General features: G+C 35.1%; 1 protein-coding gene across 4 annotated transcripts in view; it reads right to left on the reverse strand.

Annotated features, from left to right (window-relative positions):
• LOC137405361 (protein SON-like) overlaps window positions 1-12,411 on the reverse strand; it is a 32,581-nt gene that overhangs the window by 13,371 nt on the left and 6,799 nt on the right. For 3 of the 4 annotated variants that reach the window (XM_068091592.1, XM_068091591.1, XM_068091593.1), the window contains 4 exons: window positions 9,275-9,362; window positions 7,759-7,898; window positions 3,730-3,959; window positions 318-434 (listed from right to left, as the gene is read on the reverse strand). In XM_068091592.1, the coding sequence (XP_067947693.1) occupies window positions 318-434; window positions 3,730-3,959; window positions 7,759-7,898; window positions 9,275-9,362 (575 nt within the window). Of the gene's footprint in view, window positions 1-317; window positions 435-3,729; window positions 3,960-7,758; window positions 7,899-9,274; window positions 9,363-11,550; window positions 11,655-12,411 lie in introns of all 4 variants that reach the window. The other variant, XM_068091594.1, reaches the window with a different exon arrangement.

A 12,411-nucleotide genomic window follows, 5' to 3' on the forward strand; every position in this document is an offset into this window, starting at 1 on the left:
TTTTGACTGTTTTCTATGTTGGTCTATGATGCCCAATTCATGTAACTGCAAGAACAACATTTGATGAAAGAAATCATAAAAACTAGTTATCTCAACTGACTTGGTTTTGACTTTTATCAACCTGGTTAGATCTGCAATCAGGACAATTGTGAGATTGTTTTCCATTTCTAAGTAGGACACGGTACAAGGTTGTCGATCAACCTACATGTGTGAGCCTTATATATATATAGCACACGCACGCACGGCACACGGAGCGCGCACCCTCTAAATATAGTTGAATAATAACAAAGGTTATCGAAAAAGATTGTTAAACTTACATAGCAATTCGGCGAAGTTTCTCCTTATCAATGAAAAAGGGCAGCTCATCGGTGATTTCTCTCTCTCTTGATCTGCTATGAGACCTCCTAAAAAAGTTTCTAGATGACCTTGACTCTCTAAAAAAAATACAATATACAATAAGTGCAATATACCGGTATTACTAGGATATATGCGTTTGTCTGACTTACGACAAGCTACTGAAAGGTAGTGAAAGGAAGTGTTTGAACAAGACAGTAATCTCCAAAACGCTATTCGAACATACGCAGACACACGCACAGACATATGCACCGGACGAGCCAATTCACCAACTTAGTAGGCAAATCGTTAGCAGTGTTTTCCCCTTGAAGGTGAAACTTTTAAAAGATGAATATATTTTACGTTTGCTATTTTGGTAAGGATTCAAAAAAGGTTTTGTTTGATCTTTATGAGCCCTAAATAAAAATTGATCAGTAAAATATTCTCTACAGAAAGACACTAATAGTGACTAGATTATATCAGTATGAGTACATCAAAACATTTTCGTTGTTGTTAATATGGTATTAGTGACAAGTGTTTCTGAGAGGATTGATGGTCAGAATCACCAAAACGTCGCTATAATTTGAAGTCACTAAAGGTTTAAAGTCATTTAAAGTTCTAAATCTGACCCACTGTTTTTAGATTTGTCCATGAAGTTCTTACAACCTGATCTAAAAACTAAAAGATTTAGATGGAATGTTTTAGAATGGAATAGTTAGAATGCTCTTCAAGAGCAGCAGACGATGTACTAGCTCCTGGAGATGTTGTTTGTTTGTTGTTGTTTGTTGTTTGTTTATGTTGTTTTCAAACTCAAAAGTTTGAGTATTTCAGGTTTTTCTCATAAGTTATACAATTGAAATAAATAATAATTCTATCAGTCTAATATGTTGGACATAACATAGTCTGGTATTTAACTCAGTCCAATACCTCGACCTTCATGAAAGAAAAGCTGTTTGAAAAAAAAAATGTTGAAACTGACAGTATGTCGCTCTGCCCATGGGATATTAAAGTGAAATGCACTGTAACTGGGCTTGACTAACAACTCCTACAAATTTATTTCTAAGTTATACAAAATTAGTAAATATGAATACAAGTTTTGAAAGTATTAAAAGAAGATATGGGTCACAGAAACCATGGTTAAGTCGCAAATCACGAAATTGAGTTATCCGACTTTAAAGTTGCACTAACTGAATTTATAATATTGGTAACGATTTTTGTAACGCGTGCATCTGGACCAATCAAAGAGTAATCTTTCTGAATCTGAAGTCAATTTAGCCAATAGAAGTCTTTAACCCTTGGAAAAACCTCCTTAAAACGGTTGCTATGCTAAACAGGAAGTACTGAAAAATGGCGTGCGATAAATATAATCGTTTCTTTTTTGCCGATTTTAAAAAAAACTTTGACATTTTGGACACTTATATGAGTACTTTGGTATTCCAACTGATGTCAAAAGCAGTAAAAGTAAAGGGAATTACGATGCTATCCTCCTAACGATTCTTCAAGATTATTACAATATTTAATTAGAAGAATAATTATTCGAATTTACAACATCAAAGCATATAGTGACCGATGGTGTGCAATATGTTTCTGTTGTTATTTTTCTAAAGAATTTGTTGATGATTTGGCTGTACCTAATATCGCGATACTGCCAAACCGTTTTTAAAATCTGCAAAATTAAGTAATACATTTTCTAATAAATATACAATTATTTCTATGACAACCAGGTAAAATCTGTTTAGTTTTTTAAATTCAGCATAATTTTTTGATAAAAACACAGAAATCTAGATAAATATCACAACTTCTTGATATTGGTTGCTATGACGTTTTGAAATGTAAACAAAATTGTGCATTGGTTTTCGTTTCTCAAACTTTAACGCCAGTTTTCTCGGAACTATGTTTTCGCACTAATGGTAAATGTGCATTCCGTTTTTTGACCATAAAATCTGCTGTAATTAAGCTAAAATCAAATTTTTTTGCAAAATAACTGAGAATTTTCTCCTTCTGCTAGTTTAGATAACTCTGAATCTTATAATTCCGACTGAACCACGGTTTCTGTGATCATGACACATATATGTAAAATTGTGCAATATTGTGTAATATAGATATACATATTCATTGTGTAGGATATATATGAATATGTATATTCATTGTGTTATACACAGTATATAGCATAGACGCTCCTACAAAGTAAATAATCCATTCTAGTAACGTTTACGTTATAGGGATTTTACGTTATGCGAAAAGTAAATCACATGTAAATTGTCTAATCCATTCCAAAATCTATCCAAACTCACCCCTTTGGTCTTTCAAAAAAGCTAGACATAACTTTTTAATATATTGACTGCGCCGCAACTGTAGTATTATTGGTTTCTTTTCTCCTTTTGCATGATTCGATAATTTCACAGTAAGTTAAGGAGAGCGCACATCTTCAACGTCAATTTACGTTAATTTTTGAATTTCTGTCTAGACAGCAAGGTCTATTTAGCTAAGGAAAAATAATAAAAGGTATTTTAAATGTCAAAAATACAACAAAACACAAATATAATCTTTACTACAATAAGAGTTGATTTGTCCCTTCGTCTACCCATCGTCGGGGTTCAATGTTAGGATAAAAGACAGCTTTCGACGATACTCTAATCCATGACATTCCGATTGGTAGACTGACACTCTAACATCTGCATCAATCAATCGTCTTTAGATATTTCTAAATAATTTTGCAGTCACTTAATGTCTGTGCTTTATCAACAGAGCTGTCTCACACTGACGATCTCTCACACTGACGATCTCTCACACTGAACTACACTGCCGCAACCCTAATATATATAATAGAGACGACCTTAGAAATTTTGTTTTCTCTCCCAGGTGCAGCATAAAAAAAACGATATCTTTAAGGCTAGCTACCAGATTCCCATTAATGAAATCGAATTTGAGAACTCGCACCAATGTGAAACTTTGAAGGGATTTTTTTAGCTAGAATGAAGCAAAAACGTTAAACAAACTCTTTACGTTATGTGGAATTCACACTACAGGAGGTATACATTACAACATCATCTACTGTATACTCATTGTGTAATATATATACTCATTGCGTTATATATGTATATATATATAAATATATATATACATATATATATATATGTACATATATATACAGTATATACTCACTGTGTAATATATATATATATTTATTGCGTTATATATTATATATAGTCATTGTGTAATATATATATATAATATATATTAATTGTATAATATAGAAAGATTAGACTGGTTAAAAGTGACTGGAAGCAATGAAGAACGAAAAGCTTTGTCTTAAAAGAAATGAACTAACCTATATCTGTCCCAAGTTCTGTGTCTCTCTCTAGAAACACTTTGTCTTAAAAGAAATGAACTAACCTATATCTGTCCCTAGTTCTGTGTCTCTCTCTAGAATCACTCCTTCCATCCCTTCGCCTTTCTCTATCGCTTTCTCTCTCCCTCTCTTTGTCTCTCCTCTTCTCATGATCTGAACTTCTTTTGTGCTTGCTTCTATCCAAAGGGGATCGACTTCGCTTTCTCCTCGTCGATGAGACCGACGTGTCGTGTTTATTAGTGGATTCTGCTGATTCTGTTGATTTGTGAGGATTCTAAAGCAATTAATGAAAACTTCATCATACAAGGTTTCGAAGAGAAAACCAAATAATAGAATAGAGCTTATATAAGATGCCGGACATGACTGCCACCGAAAGCAACAATCAGAACGCTAATGGCCGAGCAAACGATGGAAATATTTTTGTTTTAAAAACGTTAATTTGGTTTCTGCTTGTAACATAAATATAGTTCATTTATGTCACTTGTTCATAAATGTATATATTTGGAGCGTTTGATTGATTATCATTGTATAACTTATAATTTCGCAGATTTATAGCATATCATTTAATAGCATCCTTGCGGTTATCTTAACACAGCTTACAATGGATCGACGCTCATAACTACTCTTCTATTGCACATAAAAAGATAGCTTTGGCTGCAAACTATAGCAAACATATCAATGAGTGAAATGAGTTTTTATTAAACCTTGTTAAATATAGATAAAAAATAAAAACAAGTCTTCAAATTTAAAACGAAATAAAAAAGTGAAAGCTCTAACAAATTACAAAGGAAAGCAGAGGCTAAAATATCATCACAGGTTAATTGCAAGCAATAGATATCAACTAGTAGAGAGACCTCTCGGCTTCCCAATGCATATTTTATTTAGAAATCTTTAGCAAGTTAAAGGTACATTTACATGTAAGTTAGCAGATTTATTGCCTCCAAAAGGTTTAATATCGCACCGAAAAAAAGGGCAAAATATAGACGACATTCGCTTTACCCATAGAAGAGCTACATTTATCTTCCCAAAATACTATCGAGCCATTTGAAAAATACAACGCCAGCCTCTATTTGAACGTCACCTTCAATTGATCGCCATTAAAGAGGATGGGTTGAAAAATAAAGCACCATGGCATTCAATTAGAGGTTTTACGGTAAATACATGTATGTCGGGGAAAGTGGTACCAGCAATTACCATTTTCTTAGATAATTGAACTTCATCGTACTGCTCTTCATCGCAAGCAATAAATTTGCTCCATAAATTTGGATTCATAAACAATATAAACGTCTCCGCTTTTCTTAAAACTGGCAAGTTGTGTTAAAACAAAAGACCGACTAACAGTCTATAAAACAGTTGAAATAAAAGTGAGTACAAACTATATACTTTTACCGACATATGAACCCGCTTAGATAATGATATAATCATCTTTAGAGCAAGTAATCCCTAAAGGTTTACTTGCAACAAAATTCACATCACAGTTATTTGTTATCAAAAGGTTCACCATGTCTTACTCTGCTGTGTTGTAGGTGCGAAATATGAGGAAATGTGATTACAAGCTCTTAAAAGCTCAAAAACGAACAGTTAATCGCAGCCATTAAGTTGGAATCTCTTTATTTCGACGACGTACTCAAACATTGTGGTTATTGTTTTGACATGTGATGATAACACATGAAATTAGAGGCCAACCAAAGACGCAGTATAAAACTTCTTGTAGCACTAGTTTATTACAAACACTTCGGGTTTTACCGAAGAGCCTGTATCAAATATAGATGCTCACTACTTTACAGTTTTGTTTCGGCTTGGCCTAATCATCTAGTTGTAATCTGATCATGTGACCCCATACTTCCTGCCAAACAGCGCGAATAATTTCTGCAGCATTTTTCAACTAAGCCAGGTGACCAACAGACTCGTCATGTTTATTAGAGGAAGATATGCACTCCTTTGAGCTTAAGTTAAAAAATTAAACAAATTTTTACAGTAGGTTTTAAGATATCAGTGCTAAAAGTAACAGCATTACAATGATGATGAAACAGACGCGTAAGGACAATAGACATGGTTTTATTGAATGCTTGAAGTATATTTGTGAAAATACTTCGACGAATGCGATTGCATGAAAGTGTAAACAGATTCCATCTTGCTCAATTACGTCCCATCTGAGCCGTTTTGGAAAGGGAATCTAATCTACGGCAGCTGCGAGCTGGTGGTGATTAGCTGTTCATTTGTTAGCTTTTAAGAGCTTGTAATCACATTTCCACATATTATGCACCTACAACACAGCAGAGTAAGATATGGTGAATCTTTTGATGCCAAATAACTGTAATGTGACTTTTGTTGCAAGTTAACCTTTGAGCAATCCTAGTGCCCTCTTTTATTCACTACATGCTGAAACTGCACCGGCCCAAACAAGCCAAGCAATACATTTCTATCCAATTATGTTTGGTATGAACTCCAATACGGTTCGGTGTAGATTATACGTCACTCTTCAAGGATTGACTAGGAAAAGTTTTATCTTGGGTACTCTTTAGAGGAACCAGTATTATATTTTCTTTGAGGACTCAAATACTTGTACTAACCAATTAGTTATCATACCATTGGCTTTCTATGCAGCAAAATTGTGTTGATTTCCTGTCAATTTTTACTACAATAAGAGCTGTCTCCTTCCATAGCCACGCTTTAGGTATTAAAAAAAAATGCATTGCTAGGAATTGAACATGGATGTCTTCGGCTAAGTGGACCTATGCACTAACCACTACACCACTCAACATCTTCCCAGAGATGGAAATATTTATGCCCAGTTACTCCTCCATGATGATCTGTCACGACACACGGGACAGCAGCACCCTAGTAATTACTTTAACGCCATTTTTATTTGAATGCCATCTCTAGTAGAATGCCACGTTAGGAGGTTTGAAAAATACTCCGCCATCCTTTAATTGAACACCTCCTCTATTTGACCACCACTTTGATATTCTTTCAACTTTACGAACCCATAATAAAAGCAAGCAATAGAAAAATGCCCACAAAATGGTACTATTAATGACTCGGTTACATTAATAAAAATTAATTGTTTGTTGTTGCTGTAGTGGTTGCCATGGTTTTAGTGACGGTTTTAGTGACCTAAAAAGATTGATTTTCACAATCATCAGAACTACACTCTGGTTCGAAATCACAGGTCTTAATCCAGATATTGCGTTTAGATTCATTCAAAAGGTGGTTTACAATCTGACCTGAAGACTAAAGTGTTTTGATGAATGATAAGAGAAGCGTTTTGATGAACGATGAGAATACTCTTAAGGAACACCGTATGACGTAATAGCAGCTTTTGTTATGGCATAACAAAGTAGGTTTGCTAACTCCAAAGACGGTTTTTTTAAACTTCGAAGGCGATACTATCGAAATAATAATTTTATTCAATTAATATTTTTACTTAATGTTTTTTTCTTGTCTAACTCAGTCTGATTCTTCGTTTTATTTGAAAAATGGTTCCGCAAAAATACAAAGGCTGACGACATTAATGTCGCTTTACCTGAAGAAATGTGCAAAATATAGGCGAAATTAGCATGGCTTCGCCTGTAAAAAGGTTAAATTTATCTTTCCAAAATTCTGATGAGCTAGTCAAAAAATACAGCGCCACCCCCCTATTTGAATGTCACCTTTAATAAAATGCCACTATAGGGAATAGGTTGAAAAAGCAAAGCGTTACGGCGTTTAAATAGAGGTTTTACGGTATGACTATGCTTCAACTGCATATGCAGTATAAATGGCAATTACATGGACAATGTAATATATACAATGTAATACATCCTGAAAACTACTAAAACATACTAAAACATTTGAAATTGGGTTTGCATAGGTTTAGCATCTCAATGAATAAATACGTAATTGTTATACCATTAGTTTTTGAGAAAGCAAGAGTAATAAATTTTCTATCCACTTGAACATAGACTAAGATCGTGATACAGAGCTAAAAAATAGCAATGGCACTACGAGCCAATACCCTTCCAACCTCGGTACGAGCCAACGCCCTTCCATCCTCAGGTGCTCTAAGAGCTACATGTAGCCTACATACTAACCGGCGAGGGGACTTCAATGAAATTTTGATCCAATTCTGGGTCTTTGTTATATTTGGATTTTTTGGTTTTCTTTTCCTTTTTGTCTTTTTTTGACTTTTTATCTTTGTCTTTCTTTTTCTTTTTTCTTTTTCTCTCTTCGCCTGTAATCAGACAAAAGCAAATGATATTTTATTTTATCAGCACTCTGAATGATTGTGAGCATACAGAAGATGTCTCGCTTCTGTGTACCTCAAAGAGATACTCAAGAACTTAGCTTTAAAAATAAACTGAAACATTAACAACAAAGAATTAATTAAAAAACGGCTAGCGTATCTGTAGATAGTAATCGCTGTGATAACAGGGAATCTACAGAGATGACACACAGCATTGAGGAGCAGTTACGGGCTTTACAATCCCGATATGTACAAAACCTTCCATATTTTTAACACCAAGCTAAGTGAAGGCTTATTAAAACTGACTGTAAGTGAGGAGACAACTCAGCTGCAGATCGTGACACCTTTGAAAGCCTTGAATACAGTTCACAGTTTGAAGAAAACGTTGCCCAAGCTCCTATGCCTTTACTTTTTATAATTTCTAGATATTATGATGGTTTAAAAGTGTTTGTAGTACCAATGTTTGTACTAACCACAATGTTTGTACTAACCACAATGTTTGTAGTAATCACAATGTTTGTAGTAACCCCAATGTTTGTAGTAACCATAATGTTTGTAGTAACCACAATGTTTGTAGTAACCACAATGTTTGTAGTAACCACAATGTTTGTAGTAATCACAATGTTTGTAGTAATCACAATGTTTGTACTAACCACAATGTTTGTACTAACCACAATGTTTGGAGTAACCACAATGTTTGTAGTAACCACAATGTTTGGAGTAACCACAATGTTTGGAGTAACCACAATATTTGTAGTAATCACAATCTTTGTAGTAACCACAATGTTTGGAGTAACCACAATGTGTGTAGTAAGTACAATGTTTGTAGTAACCACATACACCCACAATCCAACACCTCACATTTCAACAACTGAATTCAGCTCACTAGAACATAGTGAAAGTCGTGACAGAAAAAGTTACCTTTTTTTCCGTCCAACAGTCTTGATCTCTTGAGAATTGACATGCTTGGTTGTAATTAGTCCAACTACTGAGCTTATAGAAACTCTACATCTGTTTAGACAGTAATTTATGGAAGCATTCATACAGGACAACCATGCGACAGGGAGTTGTTTGTTCTTGCACCAATGGTATGTAAAGCAGAAAAAAAACCAAATCTTAATTTTGAATGTTGTATGTCGCTACCCGTAACTTATTTAACAGATTACTACCTCACTATGCTAAAGAAGTGTTCAGTGTAGGGACGGGGAGGGGGGGGGTTGATTGGGGGGTTCACAAATTTCACTAATGTTTCCATACTGTTGTACAAAGTTTATTAATTGGAGCTACAATGGACAGTCTGCCAGAGCATCCAGTAGGCTGTAGAACAGTGATAAACAACAGTTCACCCTACATTCAATAATCACCTTGACTGGCTTCTGGTCCTTCGTTCAACATTTCACTTGGCTTACTGATCGCCTGCGATCCCATCTCTGAGTCACCCACATCCTGAGCCTAAAGGACATATCAACCCATCTTGAGCCTAAAGTCTTGAGCCTATAAACTCAAATTCTGAGCCTAAAGTACATATCAACCTAAATCCTGTGCCTAAAGTACATATCAACTCTCATACTGAGCCTAAAGTACATATAAACTCTCATCCTGAGCCTAAAGTACATATCAACTCTCATACTGAGCCTAAAGTACATATCAACTCTCATCCTGAGCCTAAAGTACATATAAACTCTCATCCTGTGCCTAAAGTACATATCAACTCTCATACTGAGCCTAAAGTACATATCCGCCCTCATCCTGAGCATAAAGTACATATCAACTCTCATCCTGAGCCTAAAGTACATATCAACTCTCATACTGAGCCTAAAGTACATATCAACTCTCATCCTGAGCCTAAAGTACACATCAACTCTCATCCTGAGCCTAAAGTACATATACAGACGGTCCCCTACTTACGAACGAGTTACGTTCCGAACGATTGTTCGTAAGGTGAATTTGTTCGCAAGTTGCTTCAGTGTTATATTTTGTTTTATAATTTATGTTCAAGGCCTATATAAGTATATTGAAGGTTTATATAAGTATGTTTAAGGTTTGTATAAGTAACCTGTATTGGTTTGTACTGAAAAAAAAATTTAATAAAATGGAGAGAATACTGTGGTGGACGCCGGGCCATGACACTGCATTTCTTATTTATTGTATGTTATGCTATCACTTATCGTTGTTGTCTTTTTTGTATGTGATGTCCTTTTATTATATCGTTGTTTCACACGTTATGCTATTGTTATATTTGATATCCCATCATAACACTATCACTTATCGTCACTTATATTGTTGTCATACCAACGAGCTAGCGGTCCTATTTATTCACCTTGTTAGCCAGTGTTCTTACCGTTTGCCGGAGCGGTTGATATTATTGTATATAAAGGAACGCGGTCATTTAGTTGAGCAGAGCAGATAGCCGTACGCTCCTCCGCTAGTGAAATTTCCTTCGCTAATAAAAAGCTGAATGAAACTACACGCACTCCCTTCTTTTTTTTTATTAGTCTAGGTCATGCCAAGTAAAGGTCAGAAAACACTGTACACATACTGTTTTTACTGTACACTACGTACAGTAAAAATAAAAAAGTTCTTTGCGTACTGGAGATACGTTCACGCACTTATGCACTGCAACGAACTGGGCAGAGGAAGGTGGATGCTGGGTGGTGCTTCTGAGTAGTGCCTCTTTCTGCCGCTAATACGTCAGTAATACCGTCGGTATTAGCGGCGGACATACGCGCAGACCTGTTCGTATGTATCGTTGTTCGTAACTCGAATGTTCGTAAGTTGGGGACTGTCTGTAAACCCACATCCTGAGCCTAAAGTACATATCAACCCTCATCCTGAGCATAAAGTACACATCAACTCTCATCTTGAGCCTAAAGTACATATAAACCCAAATCCTGAGCCTAAAGTACATATCAACTCTCATACTGTGCCTAAAGTACATATCAACTCTCATCTTGAGCCTAAAGTACATATCAACTCTCATCCTGAGCCTAAAGTACATATCAACTCTCATTCTGTGCTTAAAGTACATATCAAGTACATGGCAACTAGTGGCTTGAAATAAAAAATGAACCCTTTTGTTGTCGAGGTAACCAATTGTGCCAGAAAATGTACATTTCTAAGCAGATATATGCTGGTGGTTATGAGCATGTGCGAGACATACCGTCGAGACAATATCACTCACTGCTATGTGAGTGATATCGCTAGCTACAAGTGTGCTGGTAGATATGAAAACCAATGGAAATCTGATCAAACCACTGCATGATTGTCTTGCCTAATAGATACACTGCATGGGCCTAGTAGAACAATATAACTTCATAATCTAATGCATGAAGAGATACCACTGTGGTATTAGATATTTAAACACTTATCTAATTTTCATATTTAAAATGCTTTAAAAATCTGTGATATTGAAACTAGTTTTACACAGAGAGGAACTGACTGACAAATCGAGCACCATAGCAACACACCATAGCAACCATAGACCTATTAACTATACAGTATAGTTATACTATTAACTATACTGTATAGTTAATAGGTCTATGATAGCAACACATAAACATCCAATAAACTAACAATAACATCAGAAATATTTCAAGTGTTCACCCTCTGCAACCTTTAAGATTAAATAGCATATTCTTACCTGTAAGACATACACCAAGGCTAAAACAACGACTCCACTTGCTACCTCTGTTGATGATAAAGTGAGAGACGAATCAGCTTTGTCAGAAAAGCCTTAAATCCGTGCTGTAGAAAATTTTGTGCTTACAAACACGTGGCCTAAGCTCCCTCGGAAGGATAGCTAGGCTCAGCATTGTAGTCAATAGTCTTGGTTCATTGTCAAAGACAATGAACCAAGGCTACAGACTGCAAAGCCTTCATCCCATCATCTCATCATAATGGAAAGAAGGCTTTGGAAAAACCTCTTTTAATCATAACTCATTTAGTCTTTGCTTCAAGAACATAGCTGAAAAAATCTATTTGCAAACTTCATTCCCGGAGTCAACAGCTTTTCACAAGTTTGTTTCTTTCTTTTTAAGCGGATCAGCTAGCTGTCAGTAAAATAACGCACAGAATCAACAATCTAAGTGAGACAATTAAAGCTTGATTAACCTCAGTGTTAACATACTAATTGATGGTACACGGAGTACAACATTAATATTTTTAACATAAAAACCAAAATTGAGTAAAAAGAACATTGAAGACCGATAAAAACACAGTAAAGCAAGCCGATGCAGCACCTACCATGACACGTGACCATGACACTTTACAAATATGTAAAAAAAGAATGGGTTATATACGAATATAGACTCAGATTTTGGACAGTACAATCTCCATTGCCCAGATTGTCCACCTTAAAATTAGTCAAACTCTGTTTTTATTCTTCTATCTAGAGAACAAAGAACTTTTTATTTTATTAATTTATTCTTCATATGATCTTCTTCTAGATATTCTATTTAAAGTAATTCATTAAAGATGAACAATTTAGATGCACTGATAATTA

Source organism: Watersipora subatra, chromosome 9, assembly GCF_963576615.1.
Source record: "Watersipora subatra chromosome 9, tzWatSuba1.1, whole genome shotgun sequence".
Taxonomy (NCBI): Eukaryota; Metazoa; Bryozoa; class Gymnolaemata; order Cheilostomatida; family Watersiporidae; genus Watersipora; species Watersipora subatra.